The sequence below is a fragment of the Vanacampus margaritifer genome, chromosome 6 (assembly GCF_051991255.1).
Source record: "Vanacampus margaritifer isolate UIUO_Vmar chromosome 6, RoL_Vmar_1.0, whole genome shotgun sequence".
Classification (NCBI taxonomy): domain Eukaryota; kingdom Metazoa; phylum Chordata; class Actinopteri; order Syngnathiformes; family Syngnathidae; genus Vanacampus; species Vanacampus margaritifer.
In genome coordinates, this window is record NC_135437.1 from 18,587,276 (window position 1) to 18,614,886 (window position 27,611).

At 42.6% G+C, this 27,611-nt stretch overlaps 1 protein-coding gene across 1 annotated transcript; it reads right to left on the minus strand.

Annotated features, from left to right (window-relative positions):
• Positions 1-491: 491 nt before the first annotated feature.
• klf13 (Kruppel like factor 13) lies at positions 492-25,882 on the minus strand. Its single transcript, XM_077568828.1, has 2 exons — positions 25,056-25,882; positions 492-7,814 (listed from the first exon to the last, which is right to left on the minus strand). Exons 1-2 carry the CDS (start codon positions 25,507-25,509, stop codon positions 7,462-7,464), a joined length of 807 nt encoding a protein of 268 aa, XP_077424954.1. The 5' UTR covers positions 25,510-25,882; the 3' UTR covers positions 492-7,461.
• Positions 25,883-27,611: the final 1,729 nt, after the last annotated feature.

The following is a 27,611-nucleotide window of genomic DNA, read 5'->3' on the forward strand; positions in this document are numbered from 1 at the left end:
ATAATGAAAATGTCTTTCGTTTTCATCTTTGGTAATTCATTTCATACATGGGATTGATTTTATTTAACAGGAATAATTAAAAGGACGTTTGAAAGTGTGTCGCACAGAAAGTGATGTCATCTAGCAGCAGCCAATAGAAAAACAGTTTCAGATGACGTCGCGACAGTTTTGCGTATTTGACTTTTGGCTCGCTTCCTGCTTTTTCATATTTCTTAACACAGCTGAAACACAACGCTAGGTAAGAAGTGTGTTGCTTTTTTTTTTTCTTTTCATTTTACCATGGTGTTTAAAAACTAATAGTAAAACTAGAAACAAAATAAAAATGAACTTTAATGACAATTCCATAACCATAACAACCCTCCTGCCATTATAATAACACATACATTGTTGTTATTTTGACTTCCTGACAGACCGCAGACCATCCATTATGTTTTTAGCATACTTAACGCCACACTTGACGCTTGGGTGGAGAAAAAACAAGTCGAAACAAGTTGGAGCTGCATATTTTATGAATTTATTTCCAAATGTAAACTTCACTATTCCATGCATACGAGTTATGACAACATACATTATTCAACAATCTTGTTATTTTTCATATTTGCATAGGACATGGTCACAATATATCGTCTAACATGTAAAAAATAATGCCATAGAAAGGTACAGCAGAGCAGCTAAGACCAGCACATTACATTACATGTGGTTGGAATCCCAGTTACTGTACAACGGTAATACTTGTTGAGTGTAGTGATTTTGGTTTGCTGAGAAGGAAAAACTCACAAAAAAAAAAAAAAAAAAGACACCTGAAGGTTAACTGTGAGGTCATAGCAGAATGTACTGGCCATAGCTGAGTGGAGAGTTATTTACACATTACTTTAGAGAGTGATGCCGGGCCCAGAGAGGGATGGGAGGGGCGCGGCACCTTGGAGTCACTACAACAGGCAACTGATGGTGATGGACAGAGGAGAAACGCACACGAGGTATCAAGAGAGCGACATTGCACTGAGGACAAACAGGGGAGAGGCAAATCAAGCGCACCTATGCTGCCTCCTCACCTGCACTAAACTCCTCCTCAAAAAAGGGGTGCAACATCCAACCAAAGAAAATACAACCAGCAATTGCCGCGCACATACATTTTTTGTATGCTCTGTTCAAGATTTCAGAATCAAAGAAGGTCCATTATCAAGCCCGGCCTCGGCCGGACCAAATTACTGCAACATTCATATTTCCCTTCATAGCCTTTGGTAACAACTACACCACACCCAAGAATCACGTCGTCCCACGAACGAAGCCCCTCACTAACTAGTCTTAAACATATCAAAAAAACAAAACAAAAAATGTAATTTGTTAGCGGGAAGACATGCTGTGTATGTCCTTGACTCTTGAATGTTGTTCATTTTAATTGGCTCCACACAGGGCCCCTAAGGGGAAGTACGAGGAGCGATTACACCTGGGAAACCACGCGGAACGTACCTTTGCGCACGACTCGTGATGTCGAGACACATTTGTTGTCACACAACCCCAAAAGAAAAAAAAAAGAAAAAAAGGACAACGATGTGGTAAGCAGCAACACGTAAAGCACAACTTTCAATCCTTTGGAATGGTCGGGCTTCGTCGATTTGCATTCAAATGATCAGTGACCCAAAAGTGACCTCGGCTTACGCGCAGTACGGCGCCGTCGATATTTTCAATAGCCGTCAATTATGTGGAAATGTTCACTTTTCGCAGGCCAGCCTGGTCCCTGTCCCCCCACAACTAGCGGGGGTCCACTGTACATGGCTTGTGTAACATACAGAAACTAAAATCCACATTAAATAACAAAAAAAAAAAGGAAGCTACACAACCAAATGGTTCAAAAGCAGAAAATATTTCACCTAGTATATCGAATATGCACATTTGCTTCATTAAATCCTGTACATGACACAAAAGCACTTAAAAAAAAAAACTGTACAATGTCTGATAGTAGCTGTTTACCCTTGAACGTGTATGTTTTGGCACACAGTTGCATCCGTCAACCCTGTACTTTGACATCAGTCCAGAATATTCCACGTGGTAGCTTTAAATATGCTTAGCTCATCAGTCAATTCAATTGAATGCTTTTTTTTTTTCTTTTTTTTTTTTTACAATAGGCAGTCAACTATTAAGCAGTACAACGCTATTAGGAACCTTATAGGTTAAAGTCCGTTCGTAAAGATAATCATTGTTGTTTTTCATCGCTGACATCATCCCGCGAGTTTGAACCAGCACAGACAGTGTGTGTGTGTGTGTGTGTGTGCGTGTGTGTGTGTGTGTGTGTGTGTGCGTGTGTGTGTGTGGCTCATTTTGCAACTTGGAATCAAAAGCATGTGAAAGGACCCTGACATGTTGTCTTTTTTCTTTTTCTTTTTTTTTTTTACATATATATATATAAAACACAACCAGTCATTTATTTACAGAATAAAAAGCATCAAGCAGAAACAAATAATTTGTTTATTTGTGCTACTTGTCGAGCAGAAGCTACAACGTAGGTTTGGAAAGCAAACATTTTTTTTTTTTTTTTTAAAGAGGTATGATCCTGAAAAGTATACGCACTTTTTATATACCCTCAAAAGAAAGCAATAATATAAATTAAACTGCTGCTCCACACGTGGTCAAAAAATAAAAAGGTCCATGTTACACATCATGTTGCTGCTAGATTAAAAGTTTTTATTTTTTAGTATTATTTTCTTCCAGGCCCGTTTCATGACTTTAAATGTTATTTTTATTTTTTAATAATTCTGTTGAACCACAATCCACTGTGTGTTTCTCTTTCAATAAGCCGAGAGGTGTAACAACAATTTTGTCCACGTGTGTAACACTCATCTCTAATTTGAAAAAAAAAACAAATGTAAAGAAAAAAAAAATGAAATGGATATACATAAGAGGTCAGGAAGTTTCATTTACTAACTGTCGCCCCACCAGCTGAACATTCCGTTTCTGGAAGGTGGTGGAGGAATTTGGGAGGAGAAGCCTACATGGGAGCAAGCGCCCGTCACCCTGACATCAACAGTGAATGGATTTTTTTTCCAAAACAATTCAACCATAAATGACCTGAAGATGATGGAAACATTAGCAAACAAAAAACACCCCCCTCCCCCAAAATTATATATATATATATAAAAAAAAAAGACAGTAAAAATGTACAAACTGCTGTTCAATGGCCTTTTGTGTTGAATTGTTCAAGTAGTTTTGGTACAGTGAGCGCATGGATGGATAGGATGGAATGATGAATAGGGATCTTTCCTCTTTCGCGTCATGTATTAACTCATTCACTGCCATTGACGGCTATAGACGTCAAAAATTCATTTGAACTATTTCTATTAGTTTAACTATTTTTCTTCACTTTTGTTAACAAGAGTATGAATACCTAGGGGGAAAAAATTATTGTGCATTTACAACAGATGTAAAGTTTGTGATTATTCATGAGTTAACTAGTGAAGTCATGCAATTACAATAAAAAAAATTGACGCCCCAATTTTTTATTTTTTTTTATCGCGTCAGGCAATTAAAATTTTTAATTGTAATTAATCGCATGACTTCAATGGTTAAATCATGATTACAAATTTTATATCTGTTCAAAATGTACACTCATTTTTTTCTAGGTTTTGATATTAAGTGGGAAAACATTTTAATATAAAGTTAAAATTAATTTTTGACGTCTATAGCCGTCAATGGCAGTGAATGAGTTAAGTACACATTTTGTATTTATTGGTCTCTCGTTTCAGCCTCACAGAGCCCAAATTATGACTCAGGCAGGATGGTGTGAAGACATAAGAGGCAGGTGGGCCTTGAGAAGTGGAGAGGGGGGCGTTCAACAACCAACACTGACCAGCAGTGAGAACAAATAATGCCGTTACACCCACACTGTATACATCCCGTGGAACCTGAGGTAATTGTGCAGTTTATGGATTACCAAAGCATGCAAACCTGCACAAAATGCTGCTCAACAGCAATTAAGAGAATTGAAAATGATGGGGTTTTTTTTTTCCTCCCCAGTGGTTTCTCTTCCTAAAAGTGAAGGGAATTGGCTGCGTTGGATCTAAGGGACGTTTTGTCTTGAGGGGGATGTGACAAGAGCTGCTTCTTTAAAAAGATGGCTGCCAGGGCGGGGGGGTGAGCCGGGGGACAAGGCCCGCCATTCATGGACGTACACCTGCCGGAGTTGTTAAAATGCGCCGGGGGAGAGGGTGGAAGCGAGTACACGCCACTCGCCATGGCAACAGTCGGGATGGATGCGATGGCATCAAAGCGACATGGAGGATGCGGACTGTACCGGTTTGGATGGTGATTTTTTTGTTGTTTTTTGCCCGACTTATCGAGGCGTTCTTTTTGCTCGGAGTTAGAAAGCAGCTGTTTAATAGTGTTGTGATTTATTTGTGCCTGTGCTTGCTTGTGATGAAGGTGACTCAAGCCCTAACCAGACAAATATACAAAAAGTATTCATATACAGTATTGGGGAAGCCAACTTAAGATTTCTTAACAATCTATTATATGTGACCTCACTAGTTTAAACATGACATTCTGATTAATATTCCATTTGTGGAATATGAATTATGCAGTAAAATCCAGCCATTTTTTATCCATCTCCGGGGGGCAGCCATTTTCATTTTGCCACTTGCTGTCGACTGAAGATGACATCAACAGTTGCTCCGGTTCAGGCAACGACCAATCATAGCGCATCTGTTTTCTGAAGCTGAGCTGTGATTGGTTGTTACCCGAGACCTGCGCAACTGGGATGTAATTTTCACGCGACAGCCAGTGGCAAAATGGATAAAAACAGGTCGATTTTGCTGCTTAACTCATATTTCACTAATGCACTATTAACCAAAATACCATATTTAGACTAAGAGCTGCATAGAACATATTGTCAAAAAAAATGGGAGTTGACTTCATATCTACCTGTGGATGAAACCGCGTACGGTCATATATTCTTGTATACGTACATTTATACATATATGCGTACATACGTTGTACTGTATATATGTAGATATACAGTATACACATATACGTTAAGTATATAGTCCACATATGTATAATAGCCTATACTGTATGTATAAATACGTACATACAGTATATGCGTACGTATGAGTATAATGTACGTTTAAATGTGCGAGTGATGAATGCAGTGCCAGATTTTTCTTTTATTCTGATCCAAAACCTCTCGTGTCAAACCACTTAACTGTTAATCTTGTTTTAATAAAAGTGATGAAATACAATATACTGTATGAACAGCTTTAAAAGCCGTTTAGTCATTGCGAAAGGTTGAGTCACCAACTTGTCTTTTTTTTTGGGGGGGGGATGATCCAGTCCAAGTCGGGTTCGGCGAGCTAAACTAGAAAGTGAACAGCAAAATTGGTGTACTGAAAATTGAAGAGTTGGACTTTTGTGCATTTTAGGTCCATCTTCAAATGTCACCCTAAGATGACACCCCAAACCTTTTGTGACGACTGCATGTGCCGAACTGGGAAACACGAGGAAGTACCGTCGCTCCCATCAGGTTGGGTCGTTTACATAAGCAGGAAGCGAGGGTGTCTCCTTTTCTCTGCTCAAGTCGTGATAAACCTCTCGTTTTTATCAGGAGGCGCCTTCTCCCGTCTGAACGTTGCAGATAGCGCCGCCAACACGTCGCACTGCGTTTAACCCCCCAAGTTCCTTTCAAGTTGACAGCTCGACGTCTTGACGGGACAGGTAGAGCCAGACGGGTGGCATGCTAGCCCCTCATGACGCTTCTTGTCAGATATTTTGCAGGCTTCAAATCAGCCTCACTTATTCTAGTCTTTGGTTGTTTATTTTTTCCCGGTGTGCTTGTCAGGGACACGCATTGCCGTCCCCTTTGTGTCCAATTTTATTTAAACAGCTGCTTTGAAAGCTATCTTTATAACCCAATTCTGGGTGTTTGCCGCAATAAATGTCCATTGAGAGAATGAATGCTGCAAGAACGGGGTAACGTCTTTAAAAAAAAAAAACGACATTTTTCTACACCGCTGTTCTTTATAAACGGCTCTAACACTCCAATTTCCCGTAGGCGGTATCAGAGCCGTAACAGCTATTTTCGCTGTCGGACAAATATTTTAAACCAGACACGGGCACTGACGTCTCACATTTAATTATCTGATTGTGGGATGCGGTCGACATGTCAAAACGTACACGGTTGTGGCAATATCTCCCTTCGCTGGGGTCCGTGTAAAAAGGCAAAGACGGATATAACTCCTATGCCGGGCGGGGGCTTCTGTTTCAGCTGCGATGCATTATTTTTGTTTCAAAAGAGGCGTAAAATGATTTTTTGCTTCAAGAAGTGACGCTGACGGAAAAGAAAGCATGCAATAGCGTGTTGTGTAAGGCTGAATGCATATACATGTATATATGTGCAGTATGTATACATATATAACATGTATATACGTAACACATGTACATGTTCATACATGTACGTGTATATATTTGACATATTAGACATACTGTGTATTTGTGTGGACTGACTGTTTCTCTCCATTCGTTCAAGCTAGCAAGGCCATCCCTGAGCAGGGCGAAAAATCCAACCCGCGGTTGAACTTCGGAGTAAAGTGATGAGTTTATTGTGCAATTTGTGTGAAGTATTGTGGTGTCAAAAGAAACGGTCTTTAATCCTGAGGTGTGTTGTTTTTTTTGTTTGTTTTTTTAGCGTGTGCGCACACTAAAAAAACTGCTGGGTTGTTTTCCTAACCGAACTCGCTGTGGTTTTGAGCAGATTGGGTTACTTTTACCCAAGGTTGGGTTCATTGTTTTTGACTCAGCAGATTGGGTTGGAGAGCTGAAACTGGTCGCCAATTTTGAGTTTTGTGTGCTGAAGATGAACGTAACATTCTTAGAAATACATTGTTATTGTTCTTCAGTTATCCTGATAACCAGGTAGCTTTAACTCATTAGCACGGGTCTTCTTTTTTTAAATCGGGACCCAACAATTCCTCAACCCAATGTGCTGGATATAAATAACTCAGCATTGGCTCGGTCCCTTTTGGACCCAGTGCTGGGTCAGCTGTTTCACCCAATTTGGGTTACTTTTGAGCCAACGGTTTAAAAGAGTATGCGTGCGCCCTTTCTCAACACCCGTTTTAAAAGAACAACAAAAAAAGAACAATGAAAAGACAAACATTTTGATAAGACTCATCAGGGCGTCTGTTGTCTTTCTTCTAGTCGTGTTGAGTCGTTGCACGCAAACGATTAGAAGAAAAGTCGAGACATATGGTCGAGAATGTAAATATTGCCATCTGGAAAAGGCATTACCTTCTTATAGGATCACACATGTCATTGCACTACAATAAGCAGTTCTGTACAGTATGGTACAACCACAGCAAGCGCGGGATTAGCAAAGAAGGGGGGGGGGGTCGCCGCTGACAAGTGTGCAACAACACAAGTGTTATCATGACAAGAACACACGCCGCGCCGGAGGCGGAAAGTGCGAAGTTCTGTTTAAGGCGAGCTGGCGGGGCTGAGGGCGGGGCTGAGGGCGGGGCTGAGGGTGGGGCTGGAGGCGTCCGAGCGGCTGTAATCGCTGAGGGAGCCCGGACGGGCGGCGTGGCCCGCCATCCCGCCGCCGACCACGCCCACTCCGGCGCTGTGGGGCCTCTTGAGCATGCCGGGCTGGAAATCCGAGTGGCGCCGGGCGTGCTTCATCAGATGGTCGCTTCGCATGAAACGCTTGTCGCAAAGCGGGCAGCCGAACTTCTTTTCTCCCGTGTGGGTGCGGTAGTGGCGGGCCAGCTCGTCGGAGCGGGCGAACTTTTTACTGCAGTCGGGCCAGGTACAAGGGAAAGGACGCTCCCCTGGACAAAACAAAAATAAGGCGTTATTAGTGGGTGATTTGACAAGTGAATCTAGCAGCTAGTGATAGCTAGCTAGCAGTTAACGGTTAGCTGTTAGCACAAGCCGTTCCAGCTTCCTCCCAAAAAAACAGCTAAAAAATAAGTAAAATAACACTATAACATAGAAAAACACTTAAGACACACTACACACTCGTACCCGTCGACGGGAACGCGCAACCGAGGGGCACAAAGGCGGAAGCGCAAGAACTAGGATGCGGCCCTCACGTGACAAACAGGAAACGGAAACAAAGTTGACGTGTGAAAACCAAGAAGTCGGAAGTCCCGCCTCCTCCGTGGCATATATCCCATTAACTCAATAAGTCGTAATGATATTCATTTTTCAACATAGATGTTAAACAATATGAAGAATGGGAGTATGGTGATATTTTCCATCTAATATGTTGCTCCGTCTTTGTGTTCAAATATCTGTTTCTAAAACCGCTAGGTAGATGCTAATTGTTAGCATGTCAGTGACGTTTTCCTTTGTATATTAGCATTAGCGGAAGGCAACACTGGGTGTTTTTTTGAGGGGTGTTTTTTTTTTTTTTTAAATACACGACGACTTTCATGCATAGTTTGATAGTAAACTAGAAGTGGCCAAAAAACTACTTGAAGCACCTTTTTCACTATTGTTACTGTTAACTATTGGCCAACGTTTTGCTTATGCTAAGTAAGTCTTTTCTGACTTCAAACCAGGAAGTGTGTACTTGCGAAGTCGGAAAAAAAAAAAGTATTTCACAGACTGACTACAATGTGACCCCTTTGGAAACACAGACTGTGAATGGTAAAACACAATTTACTTGAGTAAATAACCAGATAGCTTTCTTCATTCATAAATATTTTACATAACTTCACCTAACACAACGTACGTGACAGTAGGTCGCTATCTTTATCTTAAATTGGGTCATTCATATCTCAGTAGCTCAAGAGTGCTAGAATAAACAACGGGTAAACAATCATTCTGCACTTTTGCCCTAATTTACATCACGACTGCCCCCACAGACAGTTTCTCCACCCATCACTTAGCAGCTAAGATGGGCAAAAGTTCCAGCACCACTTTCAAGCGAGGAACCAAATACCAGCCACCAGACCACACTGTGTTGAAACTATCATGCAGACCAAAATGTAAGCAGATATAATTGCCACCATCTACAGTAGTAGACACAACAACAAAACCAACAGAATGCCTTATGTTCCTTTTTGTGGATTGCAGCCACTTGTCGCTAGGCAGACTTGTTTGGGCTAAAATGTCAAATGCCCTCTAAGCCAATGAAAAATGAGCACACACCAGTCATACCTACTAGACTAAATTGGGCAACACTGTTTTGAGGCACCTTTGTTTATACACATTTTATCACAGTTGCTATATAAATATGAAATCAAACAACTGCTGTTTGTGTGTATTTGTTTATTGGAAGCCCCCCCCCCCAAAAAAAAATGTCAACTTTCAAGATGATGATGAAGTATTTACTGATCAACCTTTCATCAAGACGCATCCCACTCACTACAAAGCTTAGTTCAATCAATCATTAAATAAACGTACAAATCAAAGACGATATAATGAATAAATAAGTTTAAAAAAATAAGGTTGTGAAACAAAAGCGGTGATAAAAAATGTGTTCATCTGCTTTCATCAAAAAGGAATTGGAATCAATTCTGCATCAAAGCGGCGGCACAGTGGCCATGTGGTAGACAAAAGGACGTCATCCAATTTCATGTCCTACGTTCATATTTGCGCTTAGAACATGTCGGTTCTCCTTATGGTAAACCACAGAGACGCATATCGAGACGCTTGTGGTCCAACATCGCATAAGCAGGACCGGAAGTTGACAACAGCTCAGTTGAGGAAGCATCAAAGGTATGCAAAAAATAAATAAAAAATTGCGGGGAGTGGGGGGTTGCTTTTTTGCAACTGCTATTAGGTGGAGCAGCCTCTCCATGTTAGAATGTCAAAGATAAAATATCATCTGGACCAGCAGTTGGCTGCCTTAAACACTATCAGAAGCACTGACCTACATTTACAACCTCAATTTTGAATTTTGTTCCATGAAATTGGATTAATTTCTTCTCAGCAGTCTATTGTCATCATTTCATAGCGTTTCTCTTGGTTGCGCTGCTTCCACTGTAAGCAGATGCAGATTTTGTCCAATCAGATTTCAGTGTCTGTGTTGCCATGTCAATCTAATCTGCCCAGGGCCTTAAAAATCCATAGTTCTGGCCATGTAACTTGAAAGTCCTGGCAAAGTGGAAATAAAACCATCCATTTGTCTTTCAAATTTGATACACCAAAGACAATAATCTTATTAGCAACTCTACCAGAATTAAATGATTATAACAATGATCCGGTTTATAAAATGAGGCCTCAAAACCGTCACTGTCCGAATCTAATTCTGAGCCAGTACTGACCTACCTGAGAATCAACCAATTCTTTCCTCCCATTTAAAGTTATCAATATGTCTGAGCCTAGCATAAGCGAACGTTAGCCACTTAAAACTGGGCTATCAATAAACACATCCAAATCCATTGATGCAAAGGCACTAAAGTAGCTACGCCACGGCAAAAATAAATACAAATCAGGAACACAAAAATGTGGGAAGATTCAAGCAGTTAACTTCTAACCTTTAGAATGAATCTAGAAACAAACCAATGAATTTATTTTATAGTGTCTTTAAACTATTTTGAAAGGGGCTTTTTTTTTTACCAATCAGATTTCCAATTCACCATTTACAGGAAGCATTCTGTTCTCTGATTGGTTGGTCAGCGCAAGCCAAATTCGACTAGTAAACCACATCTGTCACCATCTGCAGACAATACATTTCATGATCAGCGTCTCTTTCTAGAATGGTGTATTTGATTTAATTATTTTTTACGTTTCTTGTCATGTTATTAGACAAATATTGGTTTTGTGATATTCAAAGATTTGGATTACAGATTTATCTTATTTCCAGTGTTTCGAAGGGGTTAAATATTTGAGTATCAGGCACCTTCGAGGAACAAAAAAAAAAAGGAAAAAAAGCTGTGGAGTGCCTTTAAAAGTGTCGTTACCACGACGCCGTTGAATTCGCCAGATGCATTCACAATGGTCGCCCCGCCCATTTTCCAGCGTGTAACTATCTGTGGGTCAGTGCATGGGAAAATTACACCCACCCCTCCCTTCGTTGGGCAATAAAAGTGGGCTTTGACACAAATCTACTCAAAGCCAGATGGTACCATATATCTTGTGGTTTCCCTCCATTCTATATAATGTGGAAACATTGTGTATATGGAGCCTTGAATGCAGCCTGACCATGTTTTTTTTGCTTGACAATAAAGTCATATTTCCCTCTCTGTACCACAGAGCACATTTTTATGATTTTTTTTTTTTTTTGCGTGACCTTTATTCACCCGCTATATGTGTGTGATGAAAAAGAAGTAAACACGCTTGCATGTTTAAAGGTGCCGTGACAAATGAGCGCACGAGAGCGAGGCTGCCAAATGCTTTCTTTGTTCTGCGGTTTCCCTCAAGGCCACAATGGAAAGAGTTGCTTCTCCTCTCGTGCGCTACCTGATGCCAGCGTTGTGTCAAGGAACACGACGTCGGTAGGCGAGTTGCCGCCTCGCACGCCGCCCCCGCCACACGGCAACCAAACGTGCAGGCAGAAAGAGCCTAGTCTAGACAGCCCTCTGTGTGTTCCTGCCTCTTTGACGCCTCACCTCAGCTGTAGGCAAACCCACTCGGTCCTTCCCACTTCTTGCTCCCCGCGGGCTCAAATGGGCTCCACGTTAATTTACGACTGAATTCTTCCCATTCAGATGTTCATGGCGGCCAATGCAAAAGTGCTGGAGCGTCTCTTCTGGACAGAATTCAAAGCTGTAAATAATCCGAACCTGCGGAAACATACTCGCGAGTGTTACTTTCTGTGGCTCTAATCTTATTGATGAGCATCATGAGGGTCTGATTTCATACCTTTTTTTCTTTTCTCTTTTTTCCTTTTTTTTTCTGGAGAGCTCAGTATTGTTCATTCGGTAATTTTACCGATTTGACATGTCATCATCATTGTACAAAAGCGTATTGCATTCACTTGTAAAAAAAAAAAAAAAAAAAAAACTCATTTTTTACTGGCTAATTTTTTTGGGTTGCTTTGTTTTTTTTGAGTATTTTTTTTTCTTTCTGTTTTTCAGAATATTTTTTTCAGTTTTACTGAATTTTTGGGGGGGTCAAAAAAATATTCAGAAAAACAGGCTGAAAAAAATTATCCAGAAAAACAGGAGAAAAAATTATTCAGAAAAACAGGGAAAAAAATATTTGTAGAATTTTTTTTTTTTTTAATTATTCAAAAAAACAACGCTCCCCCAAAAAAATGTCAGAAAAACAGGACTTTTTTTTTTTTAAGTGAATGCAATACGCTTCCGTATCATTGCTCTCTTTTTTAAATTTATTTATGTATTTATTTTTTGTATGTGCGTGCGAGTGTGTGTGTGTATTCATTATTTCATTGATTTCATACCTTATTAGCAAGAGGGAACAGCCGGCGTGGCCACCTGGCACTGCCAAAAAAAAATGAGTGAGTGGCTAAAAAAGTGGAGCTTAAGCTCTACAGGCTGCTTAAGGCTCGCTCAGTAACCAGTGTAACCGATCCAACTGCGTTAATATTTAACCAGTCACCAGAGAGCCGGGCTGAGATGTCCCCGAGTCATTTACAGCCACGATGGAAGCATCGGATATCCAACGGCAACCCGTTGTGACGCTTCAAATTATTTAGAGCTCCGTCACTACTGGCAATTGATGGACACGTTGACCCTTTTTCAGTTTCGCACCAACTGGCATTGAGATAAATTTAACGGCAGACTTAGCCTCTTAAAAAGAATGCGGTGGCCCAAATCATAATGTGGGATTTTCACGAGAGGAACTTCCAGGAATACTTGCAAGATTAAGGGAACAGATACTTTGATCCTTAGTGGAAATAAGGCAACGAGCGGGTGCAAACGCAGCCATTAGTCAGCGTCTTGTCTGTAAGGAATGCGACAAGACCAATTCACTCGTTCCGATACTCTCAGGCCATTTATGCACAAAGGCAAGAATTTTAGGGTGGTTTTGGATATCATCCGTTTAAAAGAGCAAAGATCCTGTTCAGGTGTTCCAAAAAAGAGAACCAAAAGTGTATTTGGTATCTTCACACGCCCTACTTCCTCAATTAGTCGCAGGGTATTTATTGAGAAAGGAATTACCAAACCAATGATGTCATAACATTATTTTAACCCTGGAGAACCCAAGAACCTTTTTCTTCTTTGGAAAATTATGATTTATACCTTAAATGACTGCTATAAGTTCACTGAACACCAAAATATATGTTTTTTCAATTTTAACCCTTTATTCCCTAATTTAGGATTAGGGCGAAATTTGACCCTTTTGGGATTTAGGGGTATCATTTCGAAAAATCAGAATAACAAAAACTGTCAGTAAACTATTTAGAATTTAAGAAAATAATCAATCAAATACACAACTACATTGAACAATATAATTTTTTTGTTTTATTTGTTGCATTTTAGAACTGGATTTTGAATGTACAAACACACTTTGGCCAATGGAAACAAGAACACAGGGACAAAATCACTGCTGGAAAAAAACAAACAGGTCTTTGTTATTTGAGTAGCAGAATTTATAGGGGCCACATTTGACCCCGTGGGTTCTCCAGGGTTAAAACTCACAAATAACAGCACCCCTTCCACTAAATGCCTCAGCCCTAATAGATGAAAAAACTGCTGACTAAGCAGTCAGTGTAAAACAAAAAAAAAACAAAAAAAAGGAGTGGCTATTTTCTCTCTCGTCATTTGTCCATATATGTCGACACATTTCGAGAAAGCTCTGCCCAGTGCATTTTTCTCAAAAGACACTTTTTGACATATTTATTAAAAACTGTCAACAGTACATTGCTAACACGATCCGTGAAGAAAAATCACCTTTAACTACCTCTAATTGGATTTTTAAGAACGCAGCGCGCACGGGGGAAAATAACTGAACAGACACAGAAGACAAGTCACCTTTGGGTCTGTGAAAACATACATTTGAATCCGTGATAGAGATAGAGGCCAACTTCTCTTACTGGCACACACCACGCACACACACACACACACACACACACACACACACACACACAGATTGGCTGCCCCATCCTTGGCTGTTTGCCACATCCAGGGTGTGGTTGGTCTTTCTCAGAATGTGTCAGTTCGAAAGCGCGGGGAGGAGTTAGCGCTGAGAGAAGAATTGCCTAACGAACACAGTGACCCATTTGACCTTAAAAAGAGTTACATCATGTGACGCCAACTGTACCTCTACCAAGAACTGGCATTTGGAGGGGAGGGGAGGGCGTGGGGGGGGGGGTACACTAGAGCTCCATGTAACGTGATTACGTCACAGGTACTGCAGTTATATAAGCATTCACTCTGAGGCCACTGGGTCAGTAAATAAACAGCTTATCTCGGACCGTCCCCCCCACATCCTTAGTTCATTCACGCCTAAGACGCGGGGATCATCGCCGAAAGGGGTTGAACCAGAGCCGTGAAATCCGGCCTGCTCCCAAGCACAGGCGAGATCTAATCACTTCTTTGACGTGAGCGACAGCGCGACAACTCGGCGCGGTCACCTGCTCCAACAAAAAAAAACGCTCCGGCATATCAAATGGGAGCAGATAACATTCCTGGTGTGTCCTTGGGCATGAAAGCAACTTGTGACAACCACCAACGTATTTGTAGAGTGAGGAAAATGTGTAAAAATCCACTTGGTCAGTCAGCATGGTAACAAATGAGAGACTAGTTCCAGCGGTCGGTCTTGGCACACTTCTAAAAAACGGATAAATGTTTACAGCAGACTATGACCTCTAAACAACCCGGAGCCCGCCTCTTTGCCAGCAGACAACCTATGGGACTGTAGTCTTCTGGATCGTACCCTAGCAGCTCACAATTTGTGCCTTACTGAGATGATGATCAAGCCCAAATATTGGCTTCTTTTCTTCAACATAAAAACAACAGCTTCAAGCCAGGTCCGGAAAGTAAAATCCCTGCCACGGTTTGGCTTTAGCCACAGATGCTTCTGCTAGCTGGCAGCTCGTTAACCTGCCAGTTGAGTAGAAGCGCACCTATGGGTTTTTATTTCCTGGACCTGGAATTACCACCTCTCAGGGATTGTCATTGGGGTAGCCAGGTCAAAATGACTGCTTTTGTTCCGTTGACTTTTGTACCTTGGGACCGTCAGTTTCTAGAAAGCAGTCTCATTTGGTACTGTCAGGTGAAGACTGTGAGGTCCAGTATCCAACCCATTCCGGGACACTTTTAAGCACGTTGTGGTTGCAGTCAGTACTATGTTAATTGTGTAGGGTGGAGCTAGACACTTAGTATTCCCCAACACCGAGCTGAATCTTCTGAAGGTTAAAGTAGAAAATGCAAGTCATTTTTGTGCCATGATGTGTTCGTCTCCTTGGTTTAGTTGAGTGGAAAGTTCTGTGCTGCCGGGATATCACACTATTTACAAAGTAGGCGCAACATTGCAATGGAAACCAACAGCAGATTCAGAACACCAATCAGAAGAATAGCACAGCAGACCAAAAGGAACTTTACTGTACCTATTAGGGAAGATTCTTAAAATGTAGAACACGGACTACTACCGGTTACACAGAAAAATCCCTAAATTAAAAATCAGACCAACAACAAACCACGGTTGTCTACCGTAGCGAGATCGGTCTTGGTCTCGAGACCACTCGTCAAGGGTCGCGGTCTCGTCTCGGAATCTAAGCCATTTCTACTCAGTCTTGACTTCGGTCTCGGTCAGGGCGGACTGGATTTTGGATCAAGACCGTTCGAGACCAGCGAGTACTATTTAATATATTTATCATTTTGTTCTGCTGTTTTGTGATTTTTCTTTGATATATACTGTCTTGGTCTTGTCTCGGTCTCGACCTCTAAAAGCCTTGATCCGGTCTCCGTCTTGATACTCTCTAGTCTCCATAATGCCTCGGTCTCGGTTGATGGTGTTCTTGATACACTACTCTACTGTATCCCACAACCCTTATTCTTTGTATCTATCGATCTTGGACCCCTATATGTAACAGCGTGTGAAACACCAGCGACAAAGGGGCGGGGTCAGGTCAGCTCCAGCTTCTCGGGAGAGGACTCTAAAAACACGGAGATCTATTATCTTTTGTCGTTATTGAGAGGGACTACTGAATAGGCTGCCGGTCCTTGTGGTCCTTATAGCCTGTCCGGTTGTGAACAATAGCGGCTGCCGGGCTCCCAGCAGGAGGAGCGCTCCTGTAATGCATTTCAATCAGACAGGCTGAGCGCGGGTACTAACCGTAACGCTCTTCCCTCGAGCCGCACCGCACGGGGATATTGACATTCAGTCTGGAGACGCGCAGCGAGGTTGCGTTTGACCGCGCGATTCCTGCATACACTTAGCCGTGCATTACTTCATCCCCTTAACTCTTAAGGGAGCGGCAGGGATGAGCTCGCCCGCATTGGCCAGCTCATCAAATTTGCCTCAATTAGTTTGAGTGGGCTCTCGCTTTCCGCCTTGAGTGCCTGCTGAAACAACCTGCAGTCTCCTTATCTTTTCAATCCTGGTTAACTAAGGACGCGCAAACAGTGGTAGCCATTATTGTGTGTTTACAGCGTGTCCGCAGAGGCAGGTGTAGGCAGGGATGCCCCATTAGCCGTAAACGTTGGGACCCGCAGCTCGTTTTTGCTGATGGGAGTCCGACATGAGTCGCGCAACTGAGCCCACGAGGAGAGCAAAAACCCTGAGAGGCCTCAAGCACTGCTCGATAAAGACGAGATACAGACAGAGATAATGCTCGCTTTCTACCTGATGGTATTTAAGTGGAGGGAGTTTGTCCAACGCCATTTTAACAGACTGCGTAGACGAGCTTGTTGATGACATGACAACGGCATGCTGGTGCCTTCAAACGCAGATCTCAGAGTGGAAGTTTTGGAAAACGAGAGTTATCGCCTAAACTGAAAAATGGAAGGCAGGTACAGTCATGTCCAAATGCTATAGGGGGACATTTTGTATCTTTCTCAGCACAATGGATTTGAAATGAAATGAAGACGTGCTTTAACTGCAAACTTTCAGCTTTAATTTTTAAAGTATTTAGACCCGAATCAGGTGCAGGAATTACAACAGTTTCTATATGTGCCTCTCACTTTTTAAGGAAAAAACGTTCACTTTTTAATATTTGATTGCAAAATCCTTTGCAGTCAATTGCAGCCTGAAGTCTGGAATGTATAGACCTCACACGATTTTGGATTCCATCTCCTGTGATGCTCTGGCAGGACTCAACTGCTACTGTCGTCAGTCCTGCTTGCTTTTGGGACCATGGCATGTATGATATTACAAAAAAAAAAAAGATTTTGGATCCCGGCGAGTATCTAGAAGAGACATCAACTCCTGGGCTGGCATTGAGATGACGGCTTTGTGTCTGCAAGTTTTTCAAAGCAACAAAGACTCTTAGCTCCTCCCTAAGATGCAAAGATCTTAGTCCAGTGGTGTCCAAACTCGGTCCTCGGGGGCCGGTAGTCCCGCAGGTTTTGGATATTTCTCTCCTCCAACACAGCTGAAGCTCATCAGCAAGCTCTGCATAAGCATGATAACGACCTTGTTGATTGGAACAGGTGCGTTGGAGCAGGGAAACCTCAAAAACCTGCAGGACTACCGGCCCTCGAGGACCGAGTTTGGACACCACTGTCTTAGTCTCTCAGTACTATGTATTCAACACACTTCCTTGACACAAATACTACTTTTCTTTCAGCAACCCACTGCTGCTGCCCAAACGTCAGATATGTGAACCATTATCCTAGCGATGACCACGATGTCACCAGTACAAACAAAAACATCTTCCAACTATTTCTCTGGTCACCGATCAATAACACAAACACTAAGGACTTCCTTGTTAACCAGGTCGATTATGTGTCCTTATTCATTGACACTTCCTTTTCTTTTTTTTTCTTTTTTTTCTGGAGAGCTCAGTATTGTTCATTCGGTAATTTTACCAATTTGACATCATCATTGCTCTCTTTTTATTTATATATTTTTTGTATGTGTATGTTAGTTATTATGTGTATATTAGTTCACCTAAAACCTATGAAAAAATCCCATACCGTTCACCTAAACCGAACACTTCCAGCCAGAGTCGTGAGGCCGTCAGGAGACCTGAGGAAGGACCAAAGAAATTTGACACTTCCATTGTATTCTCCTCACCTTGTGCAGAGGGCCACGCCCCAACGTGCTAGACAAACGCACATGGTTTACCACAACAAGGGTACACGCCTTACATACCATAGTGAGTATCTCTTGCCAGACGTTTTCAGAAAAGGGATGCCGTGGGTGCCAGCCGATTTAAGCATTTTTGACTGATCTTTCAAGGTCCACAGAAAATTATGTGTTTGGACTATGGAAACACGCATACTACCAAATGAAAGATTGGACTCTCATCTTTCATCAGAAAAAAAAGTTTGTTTCTACCTTATTCCGTTTTTCAGTAATCAACAATAGAAAATGGTTAGTTTCACCTCTGTTTTGAAACAAACGTCTTTTAACGTCTTTGGCACTCCTCCCTAGGATTTTACTAAACGTTATTTAACGTTTTTGGCAGTCAAAGAGGTATATGCGGCCCTGCTAGAAACGAAATACTCCACAAAGTTTTCATCTTCAACGCAGACCGAGTCAGAACCCAGAACTCCCAGATGGGACCCCTTGATTGCCCAACAGGGGGTGCCCTCTGCCTGAGAGGTCTCATCCCCTTCGAACGGTAATCAGATTAGCCACAGATGCAGCTGAATACAGTAACTGACCTACATCAATGGAGGGCATTGACAGTCAATGTATACCACAGCTCGCCCCGCCCCCACCCCGCCGCACTGGCCGCTCTCCCGTCTTTTTGCGACGGGAGCCGCTGCTCGCGTGCAAGAAGTGGTTTGTTGGCTTATGAACAGTGCGCAGTGTTCCACAGGTCTGAATCCCTTTCTTCCCGCCACTTGGTAATGAACACCACCTCGCAAGTCCTCGCCGCCACAACACAACACGCTCCGGCACCTATTTTTCTCTTGCAGGCTGTAGGGAGGGGCCGCTTGGTAGGAAGAACAGAGCGGCTTTTATACGAATAATCCAGTGCTACAGTACCTAAAGAATACACAAGCCTGTGGGCAATTGAAAGCAGCGTGGCCAAGGAAGGGAATGACAGGAGCCTTTTCTGTGTTAGGAGTGGCCATCGTGCGTGCTTGGCCGCTTAATCACAGTTAAATCGGGTTGATGCTAAAACATTAGCCAAGAAATATCCAGTTAGCTCTAAAGTGTGCAGGCTGTATGTAGGTTAGAATATGACCGTCGCATGTGGCACAGGCCTTGTGTGTCCTTTACGGTGCAGTAATACGGCACCACATGATTAGAACAGGCACGACAGTGGCTTCCACTTTGGTGTTATTTACATCCCTGGGATCAACTGGATTAACTAATACCTTGTTTCCATTGGACACATAACATCCAGCTGCACGGACGTCAAGCAAACATTATGTTCGGTGTATTTGAATTGATGGAATGACGTCGTGGCTCAATGGAGCTTTAGTTTTTTTAAAAAAAGAAATGTAAACGAAAAATATAAGTTTCATTCTTTCTTTTTTTTCCCTGAAGAGCTCAGTATTGTTCATTCGGTTATTTTACCGATTTGACATGTCATCGTCATTGCTCTCTTTTTTTTCTTCTTTTTTGTATGTGGGTGAGTGCATGTGTGCGAGTGTGTGTATATTCATTAGTTCGCTTAAAACCTATTTAAAAAATCCCATACCGTTCACCTAAACCGAACACTTCCAGCCAGAGTCATGAGGCCGTCAGGAGACCCGAGGAAGGACCAAAAAAAAGAAAGGAAAGTAAGTTTCATTCTAAGCACACTTCATATGGATCAAGTTTAAAACCACAGCTAGCCAATGAATTCCAACAAGAGCTAGCAATTTAACCACAATGGTACTAACTAATCAAGTTGGGAGGTTACCACCTGCTCCAACCATTTAGAAATATAAACGAGATAGACAGATGGATGCACAAATATAAATATATACCTAAAAGTCTTCCTTACTGAGCCACAGACAAAAAAAAACTGGAGCCACAATATAGCTAAAACATGTGCACAAAATGCTAATTTGTGACCACAAAATGGCACTGTTAAATTTGTAGGTCAGAATTAGTTAAGCATAAAATAGTACTTTGTGACTACAAAGTAGGTCAAATGTGCACACAAAATAAGAATTAGAACATACGCTTGCACTCAAACCTTCTCAAGAAACTTTAATGTACTGTATTACAGTTAGCGAAAGTGCACAACATTTTCTTACCCGTACATTCCACATTAGACTTACTTTTTGGCCACAAATTAGCATTTGATGTGACAGAGTATCCACATTGTGACCACAGTTGTTCCTTTTAATTCCCACATCACATCTGGAGTTCCGCACGTTTGCAAGAACTGAAGCCTTATTTTCCAGCACGCAGTAAGATTTGGTTCAGTCGGTTGTGGCGTGTTTTGAAAGTTGCCATTCCATTTTTGGTGCGGTTCTTTCTACATATGTGAGCACTATTGTCCACCAATTGGTCATTGATGTGCCTTGTTCATACAGATCATGTCCAGGTTTTGAGTTTTCTCTTGTCGCTAGGCTGCTACAATGACGCAGTGCTGCCCATCCCCGCCCATGGAAAATATAAACCTGCTCAGGATTTACCCGTCTTAGTCCAACAATGGTGATCCGAACTGAAACTTGCAAATTTGTGGAAAGGTGGCTTGAATATAGCAAACACATGCTGGTCATTAGAATTTGTGCAAAGTTGGAAGTCATTCACTCATTGCTGGAATGTTTGTCTGGGGCAAAGCAATGGACAAAATGACAATGGAATATTTTTAGGGGCATTGGGTTAGAATGTGACGCCAGACTGAAGAACCTGAGTGTTTTTTCCTTGGTTCACTATGAAAGGTGCACTGCAGAGGTCAGATTCTGTTACATGCGAGAAAAAAAATCTTCCTCCTTTCTTAAACTATGCGGCCAGCATTCCTTAAAACCTCATGTTTGCAGGAAACAGGAAACTGCTGAGTTTCTCCCGACAACATCAGGCGAAAAATATCGGTCAGCTGGGAGGGGGGAGGGGGGTGTAAATCCTGCCATGTGGCAGGTAGACACACTGACCTCTTGTGCCCGTCTAACACTTTAATTTAGGACGAGTCCCAGACTCAGGCAAGTGCGGGAAAACCCCATCTCCACCCCAGCTACCTCATCCCCGCCACTTCGGGATACTGTGCGCTCTTTGTCGCGGCGCAAGCCAAATGTTAAAACCGCTGGAAGAGCTGCAGTACATATAATCTCTTTCTGTTTCGCCTTTTTCCTGTGTGGAAATTGTGATAATTAAAACAAAATGGCCAACGCTAATCGCAGCTTCACACGTGTACAGGAATAGAGGGCAAGCATGAATAAGGGCTTGTAAATGACAGTGGATCTATACTGCCAGGTGCCGCCACTTATTTTTTTTTAGAGCGGGCCAAAAAAAAAAGCTTTACAAGCAACTCCCTGTATCGGAGGTAGCCCTAGCAGACCACAAAAGAGGCCCAGACAAAACCTCAAACCAGCTGTAAAATATGCCATTAGGCGCTTTGTCTTCAAGAATTATTGACCTTGAAGAGGTCCTATACACTGTCAAGACGGTCTTTTGTGAGGCCACTTAGCAGGGGGCCACAGACTGTTGTTTTATGAAGACATGACTTGTAATGAGCTTGTCAGGGTTCACGTCTCCTTTGGAATATAGCAGAACTGTATGACATAACCAGAGCACAGTAATGAGGCATGCACGCAGTTACACCGTGTACTCGCTAACCACAAAACAACACGGGGGGCTCATGGGAAAGCCGGTTTTCATCATTGGGAAGAGTTTTTGTCTTAAAGCTCAAGATTGTCTTACAAGCTGAATATAAACTTGAGATGACCTTTCATGTCTGCTTTGTACGCTACAGGATATGTTGCACGGGAGCCCCGCCCCTGATACTAGGAGATCAGACCAATGCTGTCTGGTAACCTTGGACCCCCCGCCCCCATCACCCCACAACAACCATCTATTCCAATATAGCAGTTTTCTTTTTTTTTTAAATGCATGAATTTTCTATTCTTTTCATTTCTAGTTCCAGAAAGAGAACTGATACGTTGCATTAAGGCCGGGTATTGGCCCGACTACCGATACTTGGTATCACCTGTGCACAATTTTAACAACCACATCCAAAAGCATTGAGGGGCCGACTTAAATCACATTTTTTGTATATGCAGCGGGTCGCTAAAAAATGGTCAACGGACCGGAAATGGCCCCCAGGCCGTACTTTGGTCACCATTGATTTAGCTGGAAATTGGAGGGTTTTTTTTCTTTTTCTTTTTTTTTTAACATTTTGAAGATTATTGCTATTGTTGATGGGTTTGAGAACCACTTGCTTTTACCTAATTGCTAGCATAATCGTTCTGATCAAATGTGCATTAGTCTGGAATATAGTCGAGGAATATTTAAAACAAGAAAAATGTGTCCTAACATAATACCTTATAGTCATTTTATGCTAAAAGCTACACTGTCAACAAATACAAACTCCCATGTTGCAGGGTAGGAATAATCACAATCCTGTTAGCCGTCGCTAGACGTGGGCCGATTACCGGTTTGATGATTTACTGTGGTTTTAAGAAGTCAAGGTTTCAATAACATGGCTGTCACAGGTGATGAGCTTCTTCTTTTTAAGGTGACTTCCTAGCAGGGTAAAATATAATTGGCCTGCTTACACAGATGAGTAAACGAGGCCACCTCTTTAAAACTAATCGCCCCCAATTAACTTTTTTCTTCCAAAAAAAAACAGCAAAACCAGAAGCTCCAAACATAGATGCCGTTTTGCTCTGATTAACCTGACAAAAAAAAAAAATGCCAGTGCATACTAGTTAGCCCAAAGGACAACATGAGTAGCCCATGAGTGTTTTCTAATACCAGCTCACCAATGATAGGACACTGTGATTTACTAAGAATAATTAAAACAGAAGATGAACATTAACATTTAGTTAAACTTAACACGATGAACATTTATTTTGTGCTAAATATTCTATATTTTACTTAAAAATAGATCACATTCAGCGGGAAAAATACTGTTTATTTATTTACCCAAATGTTTCAAAAAATTTAATTTTAGAGCTGTCATACTTATACCGTGATATATATTTATTTACATCTAATGTTCTTATCCTCTATCTGCTTTACAATCTCCATGGAACTGCCATAGGTGCTTCTTTGGCTCGTGTACAGGCCGTCACGAACCTTCGTGACACTCTGGTAAGTACTTTTGTGTAATCCAAGAAACTAACAAACAGCAATAAACCCAATCAAGAAGGAACCCAGAATGTCGTTTGAGTAGCTGGGAAATGGCTTAACACAACTATGTGTAAATGCTTTGAAGTTGACATGACCTTTCAAAAAGTGGAACAAAAATACAACAAAATCTTGTTACTTATAATGTTATTGCTACTTGGTTAATTTTGAAAGCGTAATGACAGCTTTTCAAGTGAGAGTGTAGATCTGGTGGCAGCTCCTCTTCCATTGCCAACTCGCATAAACAAAGACCGCAATGACGCCATTTACACAAGTAGGAACGTCTGGTACTTGGCGCTCTTTGTTGGGAGGCTATAAAAGTGTCCCCCCCACTCTGCAATTACAGGCTGGAACTGACTCCACTTGCCGATCCGCGCTCTCTTCGCTCGACTAATCGGGTCTGGAGGGAAGCACAGCCAGAGTCTGGCTGTGTGAAAAGCACTGCAAGGTTGGCTGAGGCAGCTCGGCTGAACTCAGATGACCCACATTCTGTGCCCGTCCAATGGAATGAGCGGAAAAGGTTCGTTATTCTCACAGATTATGAGACGCGCGCCAATACCGAGTTACGTTTGCAAAAAGGGGCTGAGATGTACATTTGAGATATAGACACAAAGAAATCCTGAAGCCCTAACAGACGATCCAGAATTGTACACAGAACCCAGCCATGCTCATTGCCGCAACTATCACATCATTTGATGAATGAAAGGAGACATCTGGTGTGATGTAAAAAATAAATAAATAAAAATACTTGTCAGTCTCACTTTGACAGACGAGTGTGGCTTGACTCACTAAACCGAAGCCCAAACACAGACAAATGGAGAACTCTTCAGAGGATAAAGAATATATGACTGTGGCTAATTAAATCGACTGTCAAGCTGCTGCTTATTGTCAAGTAAGTTGACGCGAGTTCAAAGCAAACATGACAGTGCACAATAGTCATTACAGGAAATAACTAGGTCATTATGTATTCGCCTGTTTATCACAGCCAAGCAGCATAAGTGATCACCCCTTTTTGCCATTCACGTGCTTGTCAACAATGAGTGGGCGCATGATCTGCTCACAAAGCAAGGCGGGGTTGATATAAAATGAGACTTCCCTTTCAACACAATCACCTTTGTGAGATCAGAGTGGCGATTACATGGTGCATGTGTGTCATACGTGCTGCAAAGGGGCGGGATGCATGCGTGTGTGTGAAGGGAAAGGGAAGGGCTTGGAGGAGCTGCAGAGAGGAGGCGAGGCTCCTCAGTCTGGTCTGGGCTCAGCTCGTTGAGTCTGTTGCTGGCCAGATCAGCTGGCAGGCTGTCTAGCGGGGGCGTGGCACATCACAACAAAGGGCTTTGGGCAGACACGGCTCTTATCAACCCCCTCAATTTCACTCGCATCTACATCCTTGACCACCCCTCCTCGTGCGGCTTATCCACAGGAATGCAAACATGTGGATCTCCTTTGAGGAGGTCACAAGCGATGCTTTGCACTTGCTGAACTTTTAGCATGCTCTTGTCATCATTTCGCGTGGAGACGCAAATGAAGTTGGCGATTCATGAGCACATGAAAGAGCAAGAAGACGGAAAACAAGAGCCGGAAGTGTGCATTGTGCGTGCGTTGCATTGGCGCTGCAGCTTCCGGGAGAGCTGCGAGTGGGAGTGGCACTATTTTCGGCTCCCACCCTCCTCGCCAACGGAGAGAAAAAAAGGAAAGTTGACCCAAGTTGAGGGGAACAATGAAAGCAAGCGAAACACGTACACACAATGACAAGCAGGTTCAATGAGCAAAAGACGCAAGTATAAAGAGCACATGCGCAATGAACTGACCTGTGTGCGTCCGTAAGTGCGCCTTGAGGTGCGACGATTTGCCATAAACTTTTTCGCAACCTGAATAGTGGCATTTGTGCTTTTTCTGCGGCGACTCGGGCTCGTCGCGACCTCTCGATCTTTTGCCCCTTTGTTTGAGCGACGAATCCGAGATGGTGATGGTAGGTGTGGCACAGTTCGCATCCTCCGTCAGGCCGGCCTGGCTCTCCTCTCTGCTCTTCGGCTGCTCGCCCGGCACGCCGCCGGGTGTCTGCTGGTTAAAATCCGCCAGGATCCTCGCCACCACGTACAGGGAGGAGTTGTCCTTCACCACGGGTTCTTTCGCGTCCTCCGGGTTTCTCATGGGGGAAGGCGACGGGTTGTCCGGCTTCATCTCCCGGTTGCTGCCCCTCGGAGCGTGCACGACCGCGCGGCTGGACATCGAGACGAGGCACTCCGCTGCGAAGTGATCCATGATGTCTTTCAAAGAACCCCCCCACTATGACATCCAAAAAAGAAAACGATGGCGTGGGGCGCGTGGGGGGGCGGTGCGGGGGAGAGATAACTTGTTCCGTGGTTCCCTTTGTGTGGCGGATAGAAGGAGGTGGTTTTCATCAGAGACACTTTACGCTCTTTATACCCGGCTTTCCCACTCTCGTCAGTAATAACATCCTGCGTGACGATCCAAAGTGCGCGCCACTCCCCCGAGTGAAGGAGATGAAAACAAAAGGGGAAAAGTCTTTGTTCACTGCGCCAACTCTTTAAAGTTGGGTGCGTGAACTCGTCCCATGGTTGCTCCAGACGCTCTCCAGCATAGTGAGAGTGTCTCGGAGCGCTTGTCCCTGCAGTCTGTATCCATGCTGGGGGCGTGTCCTGCACCGGCACCGCGCTGCTGCATCGTCACCGCGCCAAGCTCTGATTGGGTGCAGCCTGGCCCCAAAAGACTCCGACACGCACACACTTTCAAAGTCTCGCCACAGGTTGCCACTGATGCGTTCGGACGCTCACGGGAAAGCCACGTTTTGTGGCAGCGTGTATGTTTACGATACTCGACGAATGGAGATGACAAAATGTCAAACGGAGCAGCAAGCAACGCGTCATCTTCTCCTAGGGATGGTCAATTGATCGAAATGTACTCTTGATTTCAATTTTGGCGTCTCACAATCATGTGCTGAATGGCTCGTTGAGCGTCTGCAAGTTCCTGGGCTCCAAATGGACCATGAATGCACCATGTGATACTTTCCCTGAGCGTGCTTTAAATAAGCTCTTTATTGGCAACATAGTTGGAGTTTACAGTAAAACTAAACACACGACAAAAGAATTACAAACATTGTGCATTTACTGTAAATACAAGCAATAGGTTTGGTTTAGGTCAGTGATGGACAAACTCGTTCCTCAGAGGGCCAGAGTCCTGCAGGTTTTGGATGTTTCCCTGCTCCAGCGCAGCTGACTCCTATCAACAGGATCGTTATCGGGCTTATGCAGAGCTTGCTGATGAGATGATCATATATCAGCTGTGTTGGAGAAGGGAAACATCCAAAACCTGCTAGCACTCAATGGCTATTAAGCAGCTAGCAAAAATTAGCATAAGACAACACGAAGAATCATATTCCTTCCAATAACATATTCACACATAAATACTGTAGTAACACACACAGACAGGTAATATAACAATACTAATATATGAGGAATATTAATAATAAAGTTCAATTTCAACTTTCTTCTTTTCCTTTTTTTAATAAGTCCACCTTCATGCGGGCACCACACTGCCCCTAAGAGGCCAAAGCGTGCATCGCAGGAATTTATTTTGACATAATTTAATTGATTTAATTTCTGGTTGTTTCATAAGTTATATTAAAAAATGACTTTTGGTATTTGAATACATGCAAACAATTTGAATCAATAAATACTTATGTTTGTTTACCCATCGTTATTTCAATATCAGTCAAAAATAGTCTTGGTTATTAGTTTTCTCCAAATCACCCAGCTCTGTGTTCTAATGCTTGCATGGGTTTTCTGCAGGAATGTGAGTATTAATGTTTCTTCATTTGGGTTAACCCTAACCCCTAAATACACCATAGAGGCTGCAAATAATATAGAAGTTTGCATTAAAGCAATCTGACTTGATATTTATTCAATTGTACGATCCAACTTTCTTCTCTTCCAACTAGTGCTGATTCAGCTGTTAACTTTTCTCACATGAGTCACTGAAGTGAGTCCTCTGTCGTAAATTGGAGGAAGATCATCCATCACAAGGGTAATTTTGCACACAAGCCAAATGTAAATATTATAAATGTAACCGAGATGTTCTTTATCTTACCTTACATGGAAAAATATCTTTCCATACCAGCAGGTGGCAGCAGTCCAAGAGCGATACAGGAAGTGAAAAGACCGCCACACCTGCAAATTTGTCTTCCAACACAAAGTTGTTTTCTTCATTCCAAGGGCTGCAAAATATTCGTTTTTACTTCCTGGTAGGCTGCTATGTCAGCACTTCCAAATATGGTCATGCTGGCAACTCTTTACTGAGTGCAGTGTGAAAAGGGCTTTCCTTATACTTGATGTGGCGTGATGACC

Coding starts and splice junctions, on each gene's coding strand:
- klf13 (XM_077568828.1), bottom strand. CDS start 25,509: ATGGATCACTTCGCAGCGGAGTGCCTCGTCTCGATGTCCAGCCGCGCG. Junction 7,815..25,055: donor GCACTTACGGACGCACACAG/GTCAGTTCATTG, acceptor TGTTTTGTCCAG/GGGAGCGTCCTTTCCCTTGT.